This window comes from Dasypus novemcinctus, chromosome 8 (assembly GCF_030445035.2).
Source record: "Dasypus novemcinctus isolate mDasNov1 chromosome 8, mDasNov1.1.hap2, whole genome shotgun sequence".
Classification (NCBI taxonomy): Eukaryota; Metazoa; Chordata; class Mammalia; order Cingulata; family Dasypodidae; genus Dasypus; species Dasypus novemcinctus.
In genome coordinates this window covers 58423361-58448924 of record NC_080680.1, presented here as the reverse complement: position 1 = coordinate 58448924, position 25564 = coordinate 58423361, and the positions used below count along the sequence as shown (strand labels likewise).

The 25564-nt window shown below is 38.2% G+C and overlaps 1 protein-coding gene across 5 annotated transcripts in view; it reads right to left on the bottom strand.

The window, feature by feature from the left end:
• The window catches only part of CCDC171 (coiled-coil domain containing 171), a 549802-nt gene that overhangs the window by 330932 nt on the left and 193306 nt on the right, over window positions 1-25564 (bottom strand). For all 5 annotated transcript variants that reach the window (XM_058301890.2, XM_058301891.2, XM_071216746.1 and 2 more), the window contains one exon: window positions 21736-21838. In XM_058301890.2, the coding sequence (XP_058157873.1) occupies window positions 21736-21838 (103 nt within the window). The remainder of the gene's footprint in view (window positions 1-21735; window positions 21839-25564) is intronic.

Below are 25564 nucleotides of genomic sequence, written 5' to 3'. Positions count from 1 at the left end.
ACAAATCTAGAAGTGCTGATAGATTCTAGCTTGTCCTCACTCTATCCACAAGAGAGAGAGATGAGGTGCCAGTGGGTTCCACCTTGTCCTCAGTCTACCCCACTCTGCAACCAGATGGAAGCAGGGAGAAACCAATAGATCAAAAAACTACTTAAAAGACATGTCAATCAACCTCAATACATAGGCTTTCTTTCCTTTACCTACAAATGAAAAGAAATCTAACCACACTTAGAAAGCTTGACAAAAGACTAGATGTGTAGATTTTCCTTATTCTAGTCTGAATCTATTATGTGCTGATGAAACTCACTTTTCAGATCAATATCTCAGTGTTACATGGATATAGTTCCTATTATATTTACCAGCAACCAGCAAGCTATTACAACACTTTGAACTGAGGTAGTATTGTCTCACAATCCACAGCCTAGATCTCTGGCACACTAAATAAGATAGATAAGAGCAATTTTATCGCTAGTATAAACTGCTGCCAAAGGTCTTTCTGTCTTGAATGCAAAGGAGACTTGTTGGAACCACGCCTCTATTCACTGGGAAATTCCTGGCCAGATATACCAGAAGATGGAAATGAAAATGGAGAGACAGAAAGGAAAAGAAAAATATGCTTGGCTGCCCTAGAAAGTAGCACCCACACAGTAGAAAAATAATTGCCCAATTTTAGGGTTGGTACTAATCTTCTATTTCTGAAGTAGGGAAGACACAGTGGTAGGAGAACAAGATGTCTATCTATATTTAGGTAGGAAAGCACAGATGGGAACTGGTTATACTTTTCATTCCAGTTCTATTGGCTGTGTACGTACATATTCCCTCCAAGGTAGGCTGACAATTAGTCTGATTTCCAGTATTACTGTATGTTTTCCAGTTTTCTGTGTATTCATATATATTTCACATGAAAGTTTGGAGCTACTTTACCAGGAGATACCAAGCAGTTGTCACTTTAAACCTGATCTTCATAACTATTTTCAAACCATAATTAACAATGTAGACATAAAGGTAATGCTTAATAATCATGATGATTTTTTAAAAATTATTTGGATGTTTTCATTATGTAACACTTTACTCTCTATAATATTTAAAATTTAAGTGAATCAGGGTTAACAAAAACACAAGATAAACCACAAAAGGTTGTTTCGTTTCAATCACTTAAAATTTATGGAAAAGGAAGAAAGAAAGGGAGAAAATAGTATTTTTTTTTAAGATTTATTTTTTATTTATTTCTGTCCCCTTTCCCCAACCCCCGCCCCAGTTGTCTATTCTCTGTGTCCATTTGCTGTGTGTTTTTCTTTTTGTCTGCTTTTGTTGTTGTCAGTGGCACAGGAATCTGTGTTTCTTTTTGTTGCATCATCTTGCTGCGTCAACTCTCCGTGTGTGCGGCACCATTCCTGGGCGGGCTGCACTTTCTTTCGCACTGGGCGGCTCTCCTTACAGGGCGCACTCCTTGCGCGTGGGGCTCCCCTACACGGGGGGCACCCCTGCATGGCATGGCACTCCTTGCACGCATCAGCACTGCGCGTGGGCCAGCTCCACACAGGTCAAGGAGGCCCGGGGTTTGACCGTGGACCTCCCATGTGGTAGATGGACACCCTATCCTCTGGGCCAAGGCTGCTTCCCTAGTATATTTTTAAATGTTAGGATAAATGAGAATCCATACTCCATGTCCAGGGAAGCCTAAGAAATTGTGGTACAACTATAAATTATGAAAGGGAGATATATACAGTAAATATAAAGGAGATAGAAAAAGCAGAGAAAACAAGCCAAGAAAAGTAAAAAAGATGGTTAGATATGAGTAGCAATTAGCATAACATTTAAAAAGGCATATTCTCACTTTATTCTCCCTACAGATGTAGCAAAATAGAAAATAAATTGTATTTTGGCCAAATTTTAACCAAAGTAAAAATGCCTAAAACAAAATATTCTGATGTTTATAAGACATTCCTTCTAACAAGAAAAGACAATAAACAACATATGCTGGCATATTAATGACCCCATTACAGAATGTTAAGCACTTTTAATGAAGCTTCTCCCTTGAATTCATAAGCTGAAGCTATGAGCATGATGTAGTAGGTCAAGTTTGGTTTACAAATCTCAGTTAATTGGGAGGTGAAGAGAGCAAGGGAGAAGAAACCAGCAGATACATTTGTGTGCCTCCTATAGCCATCCTAATTTTGCAGTTACCTACGAATCTCTGGTTAACACGTAACCAAGCATGAGGAACACAAGACCAAATACCATTCTCAGAAGGTAGGTCCAGGCTTTACGAAAGAAGTAAAAGAGGAGAGAGGGGTGGAAAAGTCCAATTCATTGAACTGATTTTCCTAAGAGTCCCTGATACATATACCTAAGAATTGGGCAGCATCAGGGACTGTTCTTAGGAAAGATATATATATTATACATCCAAAGGCATCAAAAGATGTTGCTAATTCCTCAGGGTCCTTCAGCCTCTCCAGATAAAAAGAAAAGGAGTATCTCTGGAGTATTCCTCAAGGAAGAAGGTTGTATAGGTCTGTCTCAGTCAACGTGAAAGTCAACCACCTAGACTGAGTAACAGGAAAATTTTTTTCATGAACCTAATGAAGGAAAAAATCACATTCCATATGTTTTCAAACATTCTGAGGCAGAGGTAAAATTATGTTAGAAGAAACACTTGTAGCAGAATGGGTTCAAAATAGGAAAAGATTTCCCACACACATCCAACTATAAGAATTCCACCAGATAAGAAATGAGATATACAAGCTGAAGTACTTCTATTTTAATAGAAAGTAGAAAGGAGAGATAGCAAATAAATGTCACTGATCAAATAAATTGAAGCTGTCTTGTCTAATGATAGTAAACAATTAAGGTGACATTTCTAAGACCCATGTACGATAATACATCTTTTCTACTGAAGGTCAAACTTCCTGGTATTTCCCTTATGGATTGTTATCTAAAGGCCACTGGAACTTGGAAAGAGACTCCATGACTACTTTTATAACCTCAAAAATTAAAATGTAAAATAGAGCTTCAATCTGGCAAATTCATTCCTACTTTTATTCATTCACTCAACAAATATTTTATTCATTCATTCAACAAATACTTTGTGACAAGTACTATTCTAGGTGAATAAAAGAGACAAAGAGTCTTGCCTTTATGGAGCTCAGATATAAAAGGAAATACATTATTTAGTATGTGAGAAATGTTTGACAACAATAAGTGCTATAAAAAATTAAAAGTAGAGCAGGAAAGGAGAGAGGTAGTGAGGCAAGTGGCATGGGAGTGGGTAGTTGGGCAAGTTTCACAAAGGAAGTTAGATTTGAGCACAAGACCTGAGGAAGATAAGAAAAAGCCATGCAGCTATATCTAATTAAAGAGCTTTCTAGGCAGAAGGAATAGTGGCCTCCAATGTAATAGGATGCTTAGGATGTTTAAGAAACAGGAGGCCAGGGAGGTCTGAACAAGGGGAGGGAAGAGGAGAATAACAGGATGTGAAGTCAAAGGGATAATGAGGATGGGGCAGTTCACATAGGGTCTTGGAAGCCATTGTTAGCATTTTGGCCTCTACTCTTAGTAAAGGCAGAACACAGGCAAGACTTAGAATGGAGAAATGATGGACTCTGACTTAGGTTTTTTAATGATCACTATAATGGTAACAGAGAAAACAGCTTAAAGAGAAATAAGGATGGAAGCAGAGAAACCAGATAGTAAGATGGGGAGGAGATGTTGTAAGCATCAGAAAACAAGGTGAAACTGTCAAAATGACCACAGGTGGGGAGATCAAGTTAAATCCTCTATGTAAATGAGATCTTGATTGTCTTAGGCTAACTGAAACATGAAGATAAACATGTTTAATCTTTTTTTCAGAAAGATTTCTTAATGTAGATGACCACCAAATCTGAAGAAGACCAGGAACTGAACACCTGACAATGGCTGCCAACTCTGAACTAAGATTAACTTTAATAAATAAGTCAGAAAAGCAATTGTGTAACTGTCCCTCTACATTTCTACCATGAATTACCTTTCCTGAAATAGGAGGTAGATTTTATACGAAGTATGTAGTGAACAAACTGAAGGATATACAGAAGTAAGAAAAGAGAATAAAACATTACCTACTTGTCATAACTGCAAAACAGAGCTTTTCTCTGGACAACCCTTCCAAACTAAGTGAATTAATTTTGTAACAAATTCTAAAGTTGTGCTATCCTCAATAGTGAAAATACATCCCTATGTCCCTACTTGAAATAAAATTTCTCTCAGATAAACATATTTAGATATATATACATATTTCTCTTTCTCTCTTGCTCACTTCTCTCTCACTCTGTCTTATACACACACATACACACATATCCTTGAAGTAGCCAGGGATAACTTTTTTAATTACTTCATTTGGGAGGAAATATTTTGTAATCTTTTTGGTATAACTGAAGCCAAGCCTGATGCAGGAGGCAAACTTAATTGATCAGGTTCTTTCATAAAATATTGAGCAATAGAGTTTGTTAGTTATGTTCTATTTTGGTTAAGTAGCAAATACCCAACCTGAGCTGGCATAAGCAGAGAGTCATTACAGTAGTAACACAAGGCTGTTTCGTGGTAGCCAAGAGTAAGCCAAGCCCATGCAAGTATGTGAATCAGTCAGGGTAACAGAAGAAAACAGCTCACTCAGAAGAGTTCATCTGAAGAGAATTTAATGAAGGAACTATTTACGAAAATGAAGACAGATTAAGAGAACCAATAAGAAAGATGAGGAAGACCAAATTTGTGGCTTTGGTGTGCCTTACCCCACAAAATCTTTGAAAAACTAGCAAAATCTGGCAGGGCCATCTTCCGCAAAACTCTTGAAAAACAGTCACTTTTGTTCCAGTAACTATACAAGAACTTGAATTAGTCAGAGTTCTCTAGGGAAACAAAACTGAATGAAGATATATATGTATCTATATATTATGTAAATATTACAAGATTTTTTATAAGAATTGTCCCACACAACTATGTCCAAATTCTGTAGGACAGGCCACAAGCTTGGAACTCGGATGAAGGTTTTCGATGAATTCCCCAGGAGAAGTGGCTGGCTGAAGTAGAAATGGAAATTCTCCCTTCTGACTGCTGACATCATCTTCTTCTTTTAAGACCTTCAGCTGATTGGTGGGACTTCTCTCATTGTTGAAGGCAATCTCCCCAATTGACGGTCTATGTAGTCATCCTAGATGCAATCAACTTACTGATGATTTAAATCCATGAAATATCCTTACAGTAACAATCAGACCAGTGCTTGCTTGAACAAGCAACTGAACATCCTAACCTGACCGAGATGACACACAAGCTTAACCATCACAGTGCTGAATCAAGAAAACGCAGCTTTAAAAACGGTAGGAAAGTATCAAGATGGGAGAGTGAGACACTTGAGGACTCCATTCCCAAACAGAAGCTTTGAACGACCAGCAAGAATGGCAGGAAAATCTTTCTCAGGGCTCCAGAAAACATTTAAAGGACTGCAGGAACAGAATAACAAAGAAAAATGATTCTTAAATGCAGTAGGATCTCATGGAGCCCTGACTGCCCCATACCCTACACTCACAGGCTCGGCATGGTTTCCAAAGGGAGCAAAGTGGCCCTCATGCACACCCTGGAAGCATATATGTCTGGCCCAATACATCTGCTGGTGGTCTCAGAAATTCACCAGCCAGAACTCAGCCTGTACGTAGAATGCAGCTCAGAGAGCACTCTTACACAATGCTGCCGGACACTGGGCAAGCTGTTAAAAGACATAAAGTGCACTGCCAGAACTGTGTTTCCTAGAGAAGAGGGGACACTTATAACACTGGAAATGGGCAAATTCCTATGACCACATGTGCCTATTCCAGATAAGACACCTGCACAGAAAGGATCAGAGAGGCCCCTATGTTTTAGCCTGGAGCTATTCTCATACAACCCATTGTATGAATAAACCTTAAAGGAGAGTATTACACAGTTCAATCTGCAAAGACTTGGAAAAGTGATTTCTTTTTTCCCTCTTCTTTTTCCGTTTTGTTTTGTTTTGTTTTGTTAGCTGCTAGTATATTAGTCAGCCAAAGGGGTGCTAATGTAAAGTATCAGAAATCTGTTGACTTTTATAAAGGGTATTTTTGGGGGGTAAAAGCTTACAGTTACAAGGTCTTAAGGAGTCCAACTCAAGATTACTTCCTTACCAAACTCTGTTGCCACACATTGAAGCAAGATGGTAGATGGCATCTGTGAAGGTTTAGCCTTCCTCTTTCCTCTTTAAGTTCCATGGATCCAGCTTCTTCCGATCTCAACTGTAGGCTGGCATAGGGCTCTTCTCTCTTCCCAGAGCTAGTTTCTTTCTGGGCTCAGCTGCTCTGGTCTCTTCACAAGGTCAGCTATAAACTCTCAGGTGAATGGCTCATCTCATCTCTCATCAAAACTAAGTTCTCTTCTCTGCTGTGTTTTTTCCTGTGTTCTCCTATGTATCTACTTCTGTGTTATCCTTGACTGCCTATTTTTATAGCCCACCAGTGGGGCGGGGACTCAACCCTGCATGCCCTAATGACATGGTCAAATCAAAGCCCTAATCTTAACATAATCAAGTTTTAATTTAATACAATGAAAGGGTATCACACCCAGAGGAACAGACCAATTTACAAACATAATCAATACCTCTTTTTGGAATTCACAAATAATTTCAAACTGGATGCAAGGTAAACTCAATCATAACCCTAGCTGGATACAAGCTTAAGGAACAGATGCCGCAGGGTCTAAATTTCAGTGATAACATTAAAAACTTTAAAAGGCACAGGTTTCAACAAAAGATTATAAAACATACAAAGCAACAGGAATTGAGAGCCCAGACAAAGGAGAAGATTAAAGCATTAGAAACCATCAATGAGGAGGATCAGACATGGGGTAGAAGACAAAATTTTTATAAAATGGTCCTAAATGTGCTCTAAGAGCTACAGGGAAACATGGACAAAGACCTGAAGGAAATAAGAAATACAATTCAGGAACACAAAGAGAATATCTATAAAGACAGAAATTATGAAAAGGAACCAAACAAAGCTGAAGATCACAGTAATAGAAATGTAAAATTCCCTAGAATGGTTCAACAACAGATTATAGCTGGCAGCAGAAAGAATTAGAGAACATGAAGCTAAGACAATTGAAACCATTTAGTCTGAGGAACAGAAAGAAAAATGAATAAAAGTAAACAAATCCAGAGGAATATGTAGGACACTATCAAGAATACCAATATACACATTGTGCAAGTCCCAGAAGGAGAAGGAAAAGAAAAAGAAAAGGACAGGGAGAATATTAAAGGAAATAATGGATGAAAACTTCCCAAATCTAATGAAAGACATGAATATACACATCCAAGATGCTTAAAGAACTCCAAAACATGATAAACCCAAATAAAATTGCACCATGGCATATTGTCATCAGGTTGTTCAATGTCAAAGGTAAAGAAAGAATTCTGAAAGTTGCAAACAAGAAGTAACGTGTCACAGAAAACAATGCCTCAATAAGAATGAGTGCCAATTTCTCATCAGACACCATGGAGGTAAGAAGGTAGTGGGATAACATTTAAAGTACTGAAAGCAAAAACTGCCAGTAGAGAATTCTATATTTGGCAAAACTCTCCTTCAAAACTGAGGGAGAGATTAAGACATTCCCAGATTTTTTAAAAAACTGAGGGATTCTGTTACCATTAGACCAGCCCTACAAAACATGTTAAAGAAAGGGATGCATTTTGAAAGGAAAGGAAAATAGACAACAGATTAAAGTTTCATGAAGAAATAAAGAGTTCTGGTGAGAGTCAAGAACATGGGTAAACATAAATGTCAGTACTAATGTATTTTTGGTTTGTAAATCCACTTTACACTTCCTACAGGATCTAAAATGCAAATTCAAAAAAATGTAATGGAGAATAGGTAGATTTGGACTCATAATGAATAAACATGAATTACTAACAAGAATTACATAAAAGTGGGGAGACAGAGGATAGGATGAAAGAACATAGGTTATGTATGTAATACTGAAGTTAAGTCGGAATCAAAGCAAATCAGATTGTTACAGATTTAAGATGTTGGATTTAAGCCCTATGGTAACTACAAGAAAATATCTAAGAATATGTAAACTCAGAGAGACACAAAATAGAGTACAGGTTTTCAGGGGTGAGGGGTAGGAAGGATGGGGAGTAAATGCACTTTAGGGGTAGGGTTTCTGTTTGGGAGATGGGAAAGTTTAGTAATGGAAGGTGCTGAGGGTACCAAATTATTATAAAAGGAATTAATCCCACTAAATATTATTCTTGGGAGTGGTTGAAATGGGAAAATTTTATACTGTATATATAGAATAAATTTTATATTGCATTTATGATCCCACAATTAAAAGAAAAGGAAAGATCAACTAAAGAGACAATGACAATTAAATGCAATACATAATTCTGGATTGGATCTAAAATGAGGGGAGGGAGGGGAATAGGTGGAAAGGAACATTATTAGGACATACAAAAAAAATAAAATATAGCAATATAAACTGTAAGCTTTAAATAACTGTTAGGAGGTTCTATGGTCATGGCAGATGGCTCTGGAGTTCAGAGCCATGTCAGTTGGCCCTACTTTGGAATTTGTGTTCCTGAATGTGATGAAGTTGGACTCAGATGTGACCCTTCTACATATTCCTCTTCTATTACTTTTACCAGACCTGTGGTTGGTGTTTGGGTTGGTGTATACTCAGGAGACCTGAATCTCTGAACTGTCCATGGGACAGCCAGGTCCTGAGCCTCAGCAGACTTGCAACTCCTACCCTCTGGTTTATTGGACTTACCCTGGCCAGCTAACAGGGAGGTGAAGAAGATCAACCAGCACACCAGGGAGCCAAGAGTGCCTACAACTGCAAGCAGGAGAATTGCATCCATCATCCATGTGGAATCTAAGCCCCCTCTTGATGTAGAGGGGGACTGGACATAGCCATCCCAGGGTCCACAGGGTGGAGGAATAGACTATGGATTAGAGTGGACTTACTGGTGTTCTGCTGGGGAACTGTTGTGATTAGTAAGGGAAGAAATTATAATATTGATGTGGAGAAAGTGGCCACAGTAGCTGCTGATGGTAGGGAGAGGGAAGAAGAGATATGATGTGGGGGCATTTTCAGGATTTGGAGTTGAACTGGGTGGTGCTGCAGGGGCAGATGCTGGACACTGTTTGTCCTGCCATGGCCCACTGGGTGAAATGGGGGAGTGTAGACTACAATGTAGACCACTGTTCATGTGGTGCAGTAGTGCTCCAAAATGTATTCACCAAATGTAATGAATGTGCCACGATGATGAAAGAGGTTGTTGATGTGGGAGGAGTGGGGTGGGGGGGGTGGCGGGTATATGGGGACCTTGTTATTTTTTTAATGTAACATTTAAAATAAAGAAGGGAAAAAAAATACACTATGATGTCAGGCAGAGTGGGCATTGCCATCCCAGGGTCCTCAGGATGGAGGAATAAAATATGGATTAGAGTGGATTTAGTGGTACTCTACTATAGAATTATTGTGACTCTAGCAATGGAAGAAACTGTATCATTAATGGGGAGACAGTGGCCATGGGAGTTGCCGAGGGCAAAGAGAGGGAAGGAAAGGTGTGATATGGAGGCATTTTTGGGACTTGGAGTTGTCCTGAATGATATTGCAGGGACAGATGCAGGACACCATATATCCTGCCATAACTCACTGAATTGACTGGGAGAGAATGCAAAATACAATGTAAAGTACAATCCATGCTGTGTAGAGTGCTCCAAAATGTATTCATCAAATGCAATGAATGTGCCACAATGATGAAAGAATTTGGTGATGTAGGAGGAATGGGGGTCATGGGGAGTGGGGGCATTTGGGATTCTCTTATAATTTTTAATGTAACATTTTGTATGATCTATGTATCTTTTAGAAAATAAAAAAATCTAATAAAAAAAGAAAAAATAAGTAAATAAATAAATAACTTAGGTTTCTTGACCTTAATAAGTATACTTAAGGTTGTTATATAAGTGAATAGCCATATTTTTAGGAAGAGTACATGGCAGTATTAAGTGTTCAAGGAGCATGATGTATACTACAATTTAGTGTTCAAAAATGGGTTAATAAATAGAGATGAGATACAAAGATGAATGGTTACATGTAATAATATAGCAAGTGTGGCAAAAAGTTATAATTAGTGCAGCTGAGTATCTAGAGTAGTGTGGAGTATCTGGGAGTTCCCTGTATGGGATTTGCATTAATTTTGTAAATTTCCTGTAATTATTAATGTATGTCAAAATAAAAAGTTAAAAAAAAATTTAAAAATACTTAAGTGCCCGCTATATTTTTAAAAAGAGAGAGAGAGAACAGTAGAAGCTATTAGTGCCTTTGCTGATACTTCTCCCACTCCCTCCCTGATACAGTGTGGAACCAGCCTGTGCACCCATTGTGAGACCCTGGCCCAGTTCCAGAGAGAGCAGAGTAATCCCTATGACCATACTGGGTATGTGTATGTTGGTGCCAATCTATCAGGTGGCAGTCTGAAAGGCTGAACAAGGAAACTAATTCTAGCTTTCCCTCCTAGAACTTACCCTGTAGACGGAAGCAGTAAAAGGAACAATTAAATCAAAGTGGCCTGGGGCAAATGATTTCTTGCTTTAAGACATATAATAATGTACCCAGGAGAGGGGAAATGTCTATTACATTGTAAGTAGAGGGGCATTCAAATTCTTGTAAACAAAGGAATTCATATGGTCATGAGCTGCACAGACCACGGACAAGATGCAGGCTCAGAAAAGAGGGAACGATTATACACTTTACTTTTGTCTCAGGCTGATCATCTTAATAGGACAGCTAAACTCAAAGGAGAGGAGCAGCCAAAGGAGAGCCAATTTGCAGCAGCTATGAAAATTGTTTTTTGCTCTGGTATGTTTGTTCTGGTTAGTTCCTGGCACTCAAGGAAATCCCTGTCATATCACTAGCTGGATATGAACTTAAGAACAGAGAGCTCAGAGACTAAATTCCTTACTTAAATTAATACTTAAAACCTTAAAACATACAGTGTGCAACAAAAGGTTATATGACAAGCAACAAAATAACAAGTGAGGGCCCATCCAAAGGAACAAGACAAAAATGTAACCATCAACAAAGGCAACCAGACTTCAGACAGACCTTAAAAAATATGGTTCTCAATATGCTCAAAGAGATAAAGGAAAACATGAAGAACTAAAGGATATCTGGAAAAAGGTGAATGAACAATAAAAGAATCTCCTATCTCTCTGTTCAAAGACAGAGTAACTTTAAAAAGGAACCAAACCGAAATGGAAATACTGAGTTGAAGCTCACAATAACCAAAATAAAAATTTGCCTGGAGCAATTCAGCAGCAGGCTGGGAATGGCAGAAGAAAGAATCAGTGAGCTTAAAGATAAAACAATTGAAATGACTCAGGGTATTTTAGTTTGCTTGGCTGCATATGCAAATACCATACACTGGACTGGCTTAAACAATGGGAATTTAATGTTTCATGGTTGATAACGTTATGAAAAGTCAAAATCAAGTCATCCTCAAAGCAATGCTTTCCCCCTGAAGTCTGTGGTGTTCTGAAGCTAGCTGCAGGCAATTCTTGATCCTTGGCTCCTCTGGCACATGGCAACACATATGGTGGACTCTCCTGGCCTCTCCTTCCTCTTCAAGGTTCTGTGATGTTCAGCTTTTTGTTTCTGTGGCTTTTTCTCCATCTGGATTTTCATCCAGTAATAGGATTAAAAATCACCCTAATTAAGGTGGGTCATACCCTAACTAATCATCAAAAAGTCCACTTACAAAGGGTTCCCATCCATAGGAATGGATTAAGTTTAAGAACATGTTTTCCTGGAATACAAAGAGTTCCAAACCACCACACAGGCTCAGGAACAAAAAGAAAGTAAAATGAAAAAAGTGAACAAAACCTAAGAGACCTATAGCACACCATCAAGTATACAAATATTACAGGAGTCCTAAAAGGAGAAGAACAAGAGAAAGTGATGTAGGGAACTGTGTCAATTTGAGATTATTTATGAATTTCAAAAAGAGATATTATGTTTGTAAAAGAGTCTGTTCCTCTGGACAGACTGATTTAAACTCAAAGGTTTTACATTTCTTGATTAAATCAAGATTAATCAACCATGTCATTAGGGCTTTGATTAAATCATGTCCTTAGGGCATCCAGGGTTAAGTCTCCTCCCCATTGGAGAGCTATATAAATGGACACTCAAGGAGAACACAAAAACAGATACACAAGAAAAGAGAGAGAGTGCCATAGACACAGAAGAGGACTTTGATCCTACAGACCCAGGAAGAGATGAGCCATTCACCTGAGAGTTTACATGTGACCTTGTAAAGAGAACAGAGCAGCTGAGCCCAGAAAGAAACGAGTCCTCCAGCCTACAGCTGAGACAGAAAGAAGCTGGGCCCATGGATCCTTAAGAGGAAGAGGAAGACTAAACCCTTGTACATGCTGTCCACTATCTTGCTTCAACATGTAGCAAAAGACTTGGGTCTTTGGTAACTTGGATTGGACTCTTTAGAGCCTTGTAACTGTAAGTTTTACCTCAAATAAACACCCTTCATAAAAGCCAACAGATTTCTGGCACTTTGCATCAGCACCCCTTTGGCTGACTAATACAGGAATATTCAAGGAAATAATCATTGAAACTTACAAAATTTAACAAAAAATATGAATATGCATACTAAAGAAGTCCAAGAAAGCCCACACTAGATAAACTCATAGAGAACCAAGCCCAGAAAAATAGTAGTCAAACTGTCCAATGCCAAGGAAAAGGAAGATAATCCCATAAGATTAAGTACTGACTTATCAGAAACCATGGAGGCAACAGTTGAATGAATATTTTAAGTGTTGAAAGAAAACAACTGTCAAACAAGAATTATATCCAGTGAGACTGCATTGCAAAAATGAGGTAGAGATTAAAACATTCCCAGATAAACAAAAGGTGAGGGAGTTCATCAACATTAGACTTGCCCAGAAGCAATGCTAAAAGAAGTTCATCAGACCGAAATGAAAGTAGAGCAGACAGTGGACTAAAGCAGCATAAAGAAAAAATCACTACTGGCAAAGGTAAAACTACATGGATAATTATAAACAGCAGCACTACCTTATTTATTTTTTGGAATGTAACTCTACTTTTTACTTCTTACATGTTCTAAAGTACAACTGCATAAAATGTAGTTATAAATATACAGTTTTGGACATACAATGTGTAAATATCATTTGTAACAAGTACCCCAAAACAGTGGGAGAACAAAAGGGCATAGAAACAGTTTGGGTAAGCTACCGAAGTTAAATTGTTATCAAATCAAATGTGATTATTTTACCTTTAGGATGTTAAATGTAAACCCCATGGTAACTGTATAGTCAGCCAAAAGGGATGCTGAGGCAAGTACCAGAAATCTGTTGACTTTTATAAAGGGTATTTATTTGGGGTAAAAGCTTACAGTTACGAGGCCCTGAAGAGTTCAGCTCAAGGTTACTTCCTTATCCAAAGTCTGTTGCCCCATGCTGAAGCAAGATGGTAGGCAACACCTGTGAGGGTTCAAAAATATTGAAATCATACAATGTATCTTCTCTCACCACAGTGGAATGAAGCTAGAAATCATAGCAGTGGGAAAAATATATATTCGTAAATATGTGGAAGTTAAACAACACACTCTTAAACAACTGATGGGTCAAAGAAGAAATCACAGGGAAATTAGGAAATATCTTGAGGTGAATGAAGATGGTAACACAATATACCTAAACTTATGGGATACACCAAAAGGAGTCCTGAAAAGGAAATTTGTAGTCTAAATGCTGACATTAAAAAAGAAGAAAGATATCAAATAGAAGACCTAACTTCAGAACTGGAGGATCTTATAAAAGAAAAGCAAACTAAACCCAAAAAGAACATAAGGAAGGAAACAGCAGAGAGTAGAAAGGGGATAAATTAAATAGAGAATGAGAAAATAAATGGAACTAAAAGACGTTTCACTGAAAATTTTAATAAAATCAAAAAATCTTTAGTTAGAGTGACAAAGAAGAAAAAAGATGCAAGAAACTAAAATCAGAAATGAAAGGGGAGACATTACTACCAATTCCACAAAAATAAAAAGTATAATTAGAAGGGACTATATACAACTGTACATCACAAAGTAGATAACTGAAATGGAAAATTTCATGAAATACACAAAGTACCTATACTGACTCAAGAAGAAACAGATCTCAAAACAAGAACAATAACAAGAAAGGAGATTGAATAAGTCATCAAAAACCTCCAAAGAAAAGTTCAGGGCCAGATGGCTTCATTAGTGAGTTTTATTAAACATTCCAAAAAGAATTAACAGCAATCCTGCTAAAACTACTCTAAAAACTTGAAGAGAAGGGAATACTTCCTAACTCATTCTATAAGGCCAACATCACCTTATACCATACCAAAGCTAGATAAAGATACAATAAGAAATGAAAATTTTTTAAAAAATGAAAATTACAGACCAATATCCCTTATGATAATAGATGAAAATATCATCAAGAAAATACTAACAAACTGGATCCAAAAGCACATTAAAAGAATTATACATCATGATTAAATGGGATCTACCCCAGGTCTGCAAGGGTGGTTCAACACAAGAAAACCAATTATTATAATACACTTCATTAACAGAATGGAGAAGAAAAAACACGAACTCAAATGATGCAGAAATGGCATTAAACAAAATCCAGCACTCCTTGACAAAACCACTTAGAAACTAGAAACAGAGGGAAAATTCCTCAACATAATAAAGGGTATATATGAAAAACCCACAACTAACATTATACTCAATGATAAAACACTGAAAGTTTCCCCTATAAGATCAGGAACAAGATAAGAACCTCCACTGCCACTACTGGAAGTTCTAATAAGAGCAATTAGACAAGAAAAGGGAATCAAAGGTATTCAAATTGGAAAGGAAAAACTAAAACTTTCCCTATTTTCAGGTGACATAATCTTAGATACAGAAAAGTCTGAAAAATCTACACAAAGCTACTAGTGCTAATAAATGAATTCAGCAAAGTGGTGAGGTACAGGATTAACACATGTGGTAGTTTGCAACTGTATGTACCTATCGTGGTTTGAAATTATTTTAGGAATTCCAAAAAGAGAAAGATTATGTCTGTAAACTAATTTATTCTTCTAGGTGTGATATCCCTTTTTTAAAAAATATCAATTGCACACTTACCTTTTATTTATTTATTTATTTTTTATTTCTCTCCCCTTCCCCCACCCCACTTGTCTGTTCTCTGTGTCCATTTGCTGTGTGTTCTTCTTTGTCCGCTTCTGTTGTTGTCAGCAGTACAGGAATCTGTGTCTCTTTTTGTTGCATCATCTTGTTGTGTCAGATCTCCACGTGTGCAGCGCCATTCCTGGGCAGGCTGCACTTTCTTTCGCACTGGGCAGCTCTCCGTACAGGGCGCACTCCTTGCACGTGGGGCTCCCCTACCCAGGGGACACCCCAGCGTGGCACAGCACTCCTTGCGTGCATCAGCATTGCGCGTGGGCCAGGGCCACACAGGTCAAGGAGGCCTGGGGTTTGAACCGCAGACCTCCCATGTGGTAGATGGACGCCCTATCCACTGGGCCAAGTCTGCTTCCCGGTGTGATATCCCTTGACTGCATTAAATCTGCTGAGGTACCTTTGATTAGATTACTTGATAAGATCATTTTAGAGCTTCTGATTGGACTATGTCAGTGAGGCATGACTCAAGCTGAGTCTCTGCCACCTTTCTGGGTCTGCTATAAACAGAAATTCAGAGAAAGATTCACTCAGACAGACAGAGGAAGAGAGCTCTGCCACTTTTTATCCCGCCATGTGCCAGAAAAGAGAGGCTCAAACAGTTAAGGCCCCAGGGAGAGATAAGCCTTGCCTGATAGCTTGCAGCTGAAATTGGGATAAAGCAGAGGTGCCAAGCCTGAGAGATTAGGTAAGAGAAAAGCCCCATGCCTGGTTGCCCTCAGCTCAGCTCTGGTTGATGGTACAGTCAGGAGGGGGAGGCAGAGACCATGCAGAGATCACCTGCCATCTTGCTTCAACATGTGGCAGCTGATTTGGATGAGAAAGTACCTCTTAAGGCACTTTGAGCTAGACTTTTCATGCCCCTGGAACTGTAAGTTTTTACCCCAAATAAATATGCTTTATGAAAGCCAATATATTTCTGATACTTTGCATGGGCAGCCCTTTGGCAAACTAAAACAGTACCACAGAAAATCATGTTCTTAAAGCTAATCCATTCCTCTAAGTGGAAACCTATTATAAGTAGGACTTTTTGAAAAGGTTACTTCAGTTAAGGCATGGTCCAGGGTTGGTCTTAATCCTCTTACTGGAGTCCTTATGAACAGGATGAATACAGAGGAAAAAAAAAAGGAGAGAAAGTCATGGAAACATGAAGTCAAAAGCAATGAAATCCAGAAGAGGAGGGAGAGACCAGCAGATGCTGCCTGTGCCTTGCCATGTGGCAGAGGAGTCAACAGCCAGTCTTTAGGAAGAAAGCACTGCCTTAATGATGCCTTGATTTGGATATTTTCCCAGATTCTATTCATAGGTGAATCAATTCCCATTGTTAAAAACTGACCCATTTTATGGTATCTGCCTCCAGTAGCATAACAAACTAAAACAACACTTAAAAATCTGTAGTGTTTCTATACACTAGGAATGAACATTCTGAAACGGAAATTTTTTTAAAATTCCATTTACCACAACAACTTAAAGAATAAAATATCTAGGAATAAATCTAGGAATAAAAAAGGACTTTTATATGGAAACCTATAAAACATTGCTAAAGAAGTCAAAGAAGGCCTAAATAAACGGAGAGATCTTCCATGTACATGTATTGGAAGACTAAATTGTTAAGATGTCAATTCTACCCAAAGTCATTTACAGATTGAATGCAATCCCAATCACAATCATCTTGAAAAAGATAAACTTAATCTGGAGGATTAACACTTCCCTATTTTAAAACTTATTACAAAGCTACAGTAATCAAAAGAGCATGATACTGGCACAAGGACAGACAAAATGACCAATGAAATCAAGTTGAGGATTCAGAAATAAACCCTCACATCTATGGCCAGTCAATTTTTGACAAAACTGTAAGCTGACTCAGTGGAAAAGTATAATCTCTTCAACAAACAGAGCTGGGAAAACAGTGTTCATATGCAGAAGAATGAACATGGGCTCTAACCTCACACCATATACAACAATTAACTCAAAATGAATTGAAGACCTAAATATAAGATCAAAAAGTATAAAACACCTACACAAAATCATAGGGAAGCATCTTCAGGACCTTGTGTTAGATAATGGTTTCTCAGACATTATATCAAAAGCACAAAGAGAAGAAAAAAATACATATATAGGACTTCTTCAAAATTAAAAACTTTTGTGCTAAGATCTTCATCATGAAAGTAAAAAAACAACCTACATAATGGTAGAAAATTTTGGAATCCACATTATTGAGAAGGGCTTAATTTCCAGGATATATTTTTAAAAACCTATATTTTTAAAAACTCAACAACAAAAAGACAAACCACCCAATTAAAAATTGGGCAAAAGACTTAAAGACATTTCTCCAAAGAAAATATAAAAATGGCCAATAAGCACATGAAAAGATGCTCAACATCATTAGATATAGAAACATGTGTATCAAAACCATGAGATACCATTTCACACCCACTAGAATGTCTACTATTAACAAAATGGAAAATAACAAGTGTTGGGGAGGATGTAGAGAAATGGGAACATTCATTCATTGTTGGTGAAAATGTAAAATGGTGCAGCAACTGTGAAAAATTGTTTGGCAGCTCTTCAAAGTTAAATATAGAAGTACCATAGGACTCAGCAATCCCACTTCTATGTATGTACCCAAAAGAAATGAAAGCAGGGACTCAAACTAATATTTGCCTGCTGGTGTTCATAGTGACACAATTCAAACTGCCAAAAGATGGAAGCAACACAAGTGTCCATCAACCAATGAATTAATACACATAATGTGGTATACACACACAATGGAATATAATTCAGCTGTAAAAAAGAATGAAATTCTGACACATGCAACAACATGTTTACATGTTGAATGAAATAAGCCAACTTAAAAGGACAGATATTGTTTGATATCACTGCTATAAATTAACTTTAATTTATAGCAGTGTTATCAAACCAAATTCAGAATCTAGAATTCTAGAGTCAGAGTCTAGAATACAGATGACCAGGGGCCAGGGTGAGAGTAGAGAATGGAAAGTTAATGCTTAATTGGTACAGAGATTCTATTTGTAATAATGGAAATGTTTTGGTAATGGATAGTGGTGATCATAGCAGAACATTATGAATGTAATTAACACCAATGAAATATATTTCAATGTGGTTAAAATTTCTAGTTGTATAAATCTCTCAAGAATAAAAATTTTTTCAAAACCCTATGACTCTACCACAGAAAAAGTGACGACTAATGTAGGGACTATAATTAACAGTATAATTATAATATTGTTTCATCAATTGTAACAAACGAATTACACAAATGCAAAGGGTTAATAATAAGGGAAACTGTGGGTGGAAGTAGGGCATATATGTGAACTCTGTATTTCCTACCTGATTTTTCTGAAAATCTATAATTTCTCTAATAAAAAATTTTTAAATACTACATGGTATACTAGTCAGCCAAAAGGGGTACTGTTGCAAAGTACCAGAAATCTGTTGGCTTTTATAAAGGGTATTTATTTGGGGTAGAAGCTTACAATCACAAGGCCCTAAAGAGTCCAAATCAAACTACCATAAGAAATACTACCTCACCCAAAGTCATTTGCCATGTGTTAAAGCAAAATGGCAGGTGATGTCTGTGAGGGTTCAGCCTTCCTTCTTCCACTTAAAGCTCCATGGTCCCAGCTCCTTCCAATCTCGGCTGCAGGCTGGCATAATAGTATCTCAGGGCTTCTCAGCTACTCTGTTCTCTTTAGCTGCAAATTATCAGGTTCATCTCTCTTCCTGGAGCCTCTACCATGTCAGTGGAGCTGTCTCTCTTCCTCTGTATTCTTCTCTGTGTATCTACTTCTTCTGTCTACCTCTGGGTTTTATCAGCCTGTTTGAGAGTCTGTTTTATCAGCCCACCAGAGGGGCGAGAATTCAACCCTGCATGCCCTAATCTTAACATAATTTAATCAAAGGCATCTCAGCTGAATCTAATACAATCAAAGAGTATCACACCCAAAGGAACAGACCAGTTTACAAACATAATCAAATATTTCTTTCTGGAATTCAAAAATAATATCAAACTGCCACACATGGTAAAAATGATAAAGCAACAAGAACAAGTAAGAGCAGAAAATCAATACATCCCTAAGCCTAAATGTTCAAGTGGAGGGAACAATATCACCATTGTCCAACAATAGTACACAACAATGGAAGAAGACTCACCTGACAGAAGCTGTTGAGAAATGCAGCCCCTGCCAGGAATGCACTGGGTCAGGAAGGAGCAAGTGAAATAAATATCCTGACTTCTTTCTCCTCCCGACCTCTAATCTCCTGCTGGCATACCCATTGCCAAAACCAAATCAGCAACCAGCTTATAAGGGCACCCAAATCTGCCATCCACAGAGGTCGGTGCCCCAAGACAAAAGACAAAATAAGGAGACCAGAGAAGAATGGATCTTGGGGCAAAAGAGTATATAACCAGCACAATATGTAAACCAGGACCATGCTACAATAACCTCACAAAGATTGGATTCAGAGCACAGTTCCTTTTCTAGGAACACATTCCCTCTAATACACAGGGTACATATGCAGATCAGCAACTGGGAAAATAGTACAGTTACTGAAAGATAAGAATAAAAAGAAAAACTTTAACAGAAAAAGCAATAATTTTACAATAGACTTATTAATAACTTCTAAGTTGCTTCTAAGTTGCTGTTTCATTTGAAATAAAGGAGATATAATCTCATTGTTCTTAGATTTTCTAATTCAACTTTAAAGAAGTATTTAAAATAATACTGAAGCACAGATATGCTATGATAATATTTAAAATTTTTAAAGCTGTTAGCCATTAAACAATGATATGTCAATAACAAAACTTAGGGTGGCGGACTTGGCCCAGTGGTTAGGGCGTCTGTCTACCACATGGGAGGTCCGCAGTTCAAACCCTGGGCCTCCTTGACCCATGTGCAGCTGGCCCATGCGCAGTACTGATGCACGCAAGGAGTGCCCTGCCACGCAGGGGTGTCCCCCGCATAGGGCAGCCCCATGCGCAAGGAGTGCACCCCATAAGGAGAGCCACCCAGCGCGAAAGAAAGTGCAGCCTGCCCAGCAATGGTGCCACACACATGGAGAGCTGACACAAGATGATGCAACTAAAAGAAACACAGATTCCCGTGCCACAGACAATAACAGAAGCGGACAAAGAAGAACATGCAGCAAATAGACACAGAGAACAGACAACCAGGATGGCAGGGGAAGGGGAGAGAAATAAATAAATAAATAAAATCTTTAAAAAAAATAAATAACAAAACTTAACAACAACAACAAAAAAATGTATCCTCCAAAGCCTTTATCAGATATAATTGAATACTGATTATCTATATTTTATGTCACTTTTATACACCTTGACTTTTCCACAGTAACAAAAACAAAGGAGTTACACATTAATATCACAAAATTACAGCTAAAATATATGAAGGTCAAAAGCAGACTAAGAAAAATGCACAATAGCAAATCACACTAAATTTCTACTAGTTCACTAACTGAGAAACTTGCAGATCCACAATTTAAAATATGGGATGTCATCATATTCTCCTGCTTTTTAATGGACAGAAAATTTTCCTGAACTTAAGAGTTTCCTAAAGAACTCATCTGCCAAATAAATGTTTTGATTCCTTTAAAAAAATAAAGAGTTCACTCATGAATTTACAGTATAACAGACTTAAATATACCTTCCTTTTGAAGAATACAATGAGTCAAAGGATGACTAAATAATTTGAGGTTGAGCATATGGGAAAAGAAAACTGAGGTAGAAAAATAAGAAAAGTTAAGTCCAAGCTACTATTGCGTACATAATTGCATAAACATGAAAAGTCAAGAAAGTAAAAGCCATGGACTGCATTCTATGCCCACTAATGTTTTTGCTATTTCCCAAAATATGTCTACCTAATATATAATTATTACAGCCTTTTATCATACTTTGAGAGTTAGTAATTATACAAAATATTTCACCTAAGCACTTTTATCTTGAGAGTACTGTATATGGTAGAAGAAAATGAACATTTAAATCAGCTTAGAAAGCAACAGTATAGAACATACACTTTGTTACAGCCTGTGTCCTATATAACCTTTTGAATGCATGACCTTTAAGTTGCTGAAGGTTGCCTCAGAATTTGGCTCATTTTGATTGAAACATCTGTTCCCCTTGCAGGTACACAGTAAGGACTTTTTGCTCAGTTGGATTCAGAACACAGCAAGTGAGCCCTTGTCTGTCCAATCATACAGACCCCAACACTTGTAAATCAAGTTCTGGGAGGACAACAGCAGGTCCCCACTCCGTCACCCTCTCTCAGCCAGCTACGCCAAGTGACTGCTGTGAGACCTGCTCTTATCATGTCATCAAATCAAAACATGGTGAGAAAAGGGACTATAGAGGCATCTGCAGAATTCCCAAAATGTAGTGACTTTGGAACATTGACAGATGCATCTGTCATTTTATACCTTCAACTAACCTGATGTCCACTGGCCTGACACAGTAAAGCTGTCCAAGATCGATTCCAATTCTTTCACATTATTTTCACATGTCTCTACTAGGAAGGCTTGGTGCTTCTTAGCCTTTTAATCAAGAAAAAATTATACATAATAAGGTCATGTATTGTAAGAGCTGCAGAATTTTTACATGAATACATACAGCACAGTTAAGCATAAGCTAATAATTACTCCATTCAAATCCATTATTAATAAACCCTCTGTCTTAATCATACCTTTCACTTGGCTTAATATAACATTGAACAAGGTCTCATTAACAATTTGCTGAGAGCTTAATCAGTACCTGGCATTATTCTAAGTATTTTATACATATTAATTCTTTTAATCCTCAAACAACTCTATGAAAGGACAATTATTACCCCAATTTAATAGATAGGGAAACTCCAATACAGAGGAATTTAAAAAACACTTTCAAATATCAAGTTTATAAAGACAGACATATAGACCAAAGGAAAAGAAATGTGAGTCCAGAAATGAACCCATACATCTACAGTCAACTAATTTTTGACAAGAGTGTCAAGTACATGAATTGGAAAAGAATGGTCTCTTCAACATATGGTGTCGGAAAAACTGGATGTCCACAAGCAAAAGAATAAAGTAGGACCCCTACCTCACACCATATACAAAAATTAATTTTAAATGTTAGACCAAGAACCTAAATATAAGAGCTAAAACCATAAACTCCTAGGGGAAAAAAAAAGACTGATCTTAAGGCAAGGTTTCAGTCTTGAAGAAATGAGAAGATTTCAGTAGTTGGAGGTAGAAAAGGTCTTTGTTTCTGGCAGCATCTAGGAATCATGAATTTGTTTTGATCCTATTCCACTGGAGAAATTTATAAGATTCCCAGTATTAGCACAATGACTGGCAAATAAAAGGCCTCCAGTAAATATCTCTGGGTAAACAAACCAATTAAATAGATAAATATGGGAGGAAGCTAGATGTACTAGTGTAAAGCTCAGAAAAGAGGCTGAGTGTAGGTTTGGGAATCATCTACAGAGAATTTCTGAAGCTTGTCTTTAAAAAGCGTGTTGGGGGAAGCAGATTTGGCTCAACTGATAGAGTATCTGCCTACCATATAGGAGGCCCTGGGTTTGAACCCTGGACTCAGGGTTCCTCCTGACCCGTGTGATGAGCTGGCCCATGCACAGTGCTGATGCACACAAGGAGTGCCATGCCACACAGAGGTGTCCCCTGTGTAGGGGAGCCCCACGCACAAGGAGTGCACCCCACATGGAGAGCCGATCCATGCAAAAAAAGCACAGCCTGACCAGGAGTGGTGCCACACACATGAAGAGCTGACGCGCAAGATGACACAAAAAAAGAGACACAGATTCCTGGTGCTGCTGACAAGAATGCAGACACAGATCACACAGTGAATGGACACAGAGAGCAGACAACGGTGGGGGGAGGATGGGAGGGAAGAGAACTAAATAAAAAATAAATCTTAAAAAAAAAGTGTTGGATGGTGTCTTAGTTTGCCACACGGCTGCCAATGCAAAGTACCAGAAATGAGTTGGCTTTTATAACAGGAATTTTACTTAGGGTAAAAATATAGCTCCAAGGCCATGAAATGAAATATCAAGGCACCATCAGAGATGCTTTCTCATCAAAGTCAGCTGCTGGTGATCCTGGCATGTTACCATGTGGTGAAGCAATTTGGCAGGCAATCTCTGCTGAGGTCCCTGCCTTCCCCTCCAGAATCTACCATCTCCCAGAGCTCAGCTGTAGAGAATCTACCATGCATAGGGCTTGTCTCTTTCCGGGCCTCTTCTCTCAGTCCCTTGGAGACTCTAACTTTCTGCAGCTGTAGGCAAACCTGGCGTCCTCTCTCACATGGCAGGATCAAAAATGGTGGCCGCTCTCTCTGTTTATATCAGACCCAGCAAGACAGCAGAGACCCTAGCTGGCTCACACCTCACTGATGTAGTTCAATCAAAAGGGTCTTATACCCACTGGAATGGATTAGTTCAAAAACATTATCTTTCTCTTTTTGGGATTCATAAAAGAACTTCAAACTGTCACAGATGGAAAGAGAAATGAGCCAAACACAAAGCCTTAAGGAAATCTAGCATTTAATATTTAGTAAGGAAGCTAGCAAAGAGACAGAATAAAGAGGGAGGAAAAAAACAGGGAAGTATAGTGTGAAGAAAACTAAAGTAAGACAACATTTCAAAGAGGGAGTGGTCAGAACATTCAAGCAAAATGGGGAATAAAAAGGATCCACTTGGCATGGAGGTCATTAGAGACATTGACAATCTGTTTCACTACCTTATAGTTATAACCTAGACTGGAAAGGTTGAAGAATGAGTAAGCCTAAATTATTTTTTCTTAAGTGAGTAAGAGACTAGTAAATGGAAACCCATCCATGTGTACAACCTAATGTGGTGGTCTGAGGCTATATATATCTCCAGAAAAGCATGGTCTTAAACCTAATTCATTCCTGTGGGTAGGACCTTTGATGAGGCTAATTTCAGTTAAGGTGTGACACCAGCCTAAATAGGATGGGTCTCAATCATATTACCAGAATTCTTATAAGGGAATGAAATTCAGCAGAGAGAAAGCCACAGGGAGAGCAGCCAGAAGCTGAACATCAAAGAACCCCAGAAAAGAAGAGAAAGACCAGGAGATACTGCCATGTGCCTTGCCATGTGACAAGCTACGGACCAAGGATGGCTGCTGGCAGCCAGCTCCAGAACCCCACAATCTTCAGGAAGAAACCATTACCTGGATGATACCTTGATTTGGACTTTTTTCCAAACCTCAAAATCATGAGCCATTAAATTTCCAGTATTAAAACCAAAAATTGCATGGCATTAACTTGAGCAGCCCAAGGAAACTAAAATGTGGTATCTCATCATGGTTTTGATTTTCATTTTCCATGAATAATAATGTTGAGCATCTTTTAATGTGTTTCTTGACCATCTGTATGCATTCCCTGAGAAATGTCTATTGAGAGCTTTTGCCCATTTTTCAACTGGATAACTCATCTTTTTGAGTTTCAGAAATTCTTTACATATTCTGGATACAACTCATTTATCATATATATGATTTGAAAATATTTTCTACCATTCTGTCTTTTCACTTTTCTGATGTTATCTGTTTTAGTTTTGTAAAAGCTGCCATAATGCAATATACCAGCATTGTATTGGCTTTTACAATGGGGATTTATTAACTTATAAGCTTACAGTTCTGAAGCATGAAAATGTCCAAATCATGACTTTCATCACATGATGCTTTTCTCCCCCCAAAAAACTGCAGGCAATCCAGGACTTCTCCAGCCTATGGGAAGGCACATGGTGGCACCTGCCAGTCTCTGCATTCTCCTCTGGGCTGTTGCTTTTGGCTCCCAGCTGCTCCATCTGTAGCCTTCCCTCTCAGTTTCTGCGTTTTTTCCATGTCTCTGCACAGCCCTCTCTCCATATTCATCTCATTCATAAAGGACTCCAGTAAGAGGATTAGGACCTACCCTGGGTCACACCCTACTGAAATAATCTAATCAAAAAGGAAAGTCCCAGTTACTGGACATTGTATGTCCTCCCATGGCCCACTGGGTGGAATGTGGGAGAGTGTGGACTATGATGTGGACCATTGACCATGAGGTGCAGCAATGCTCAGAGATGTATTCACCAAATGCAATGAATGTCTCATGATGATGGAGGAGATTGTTGTTATGGGGGGAGGAGTGGGGTGAGGGGGGTGGAGGGGTATATGGGGACCTCATATTTTTTTAATGTAATATTAAAAAAATAAAGACCAAAAAAAAAAAAAAGGAAAGTCCCAACCACAATAGGT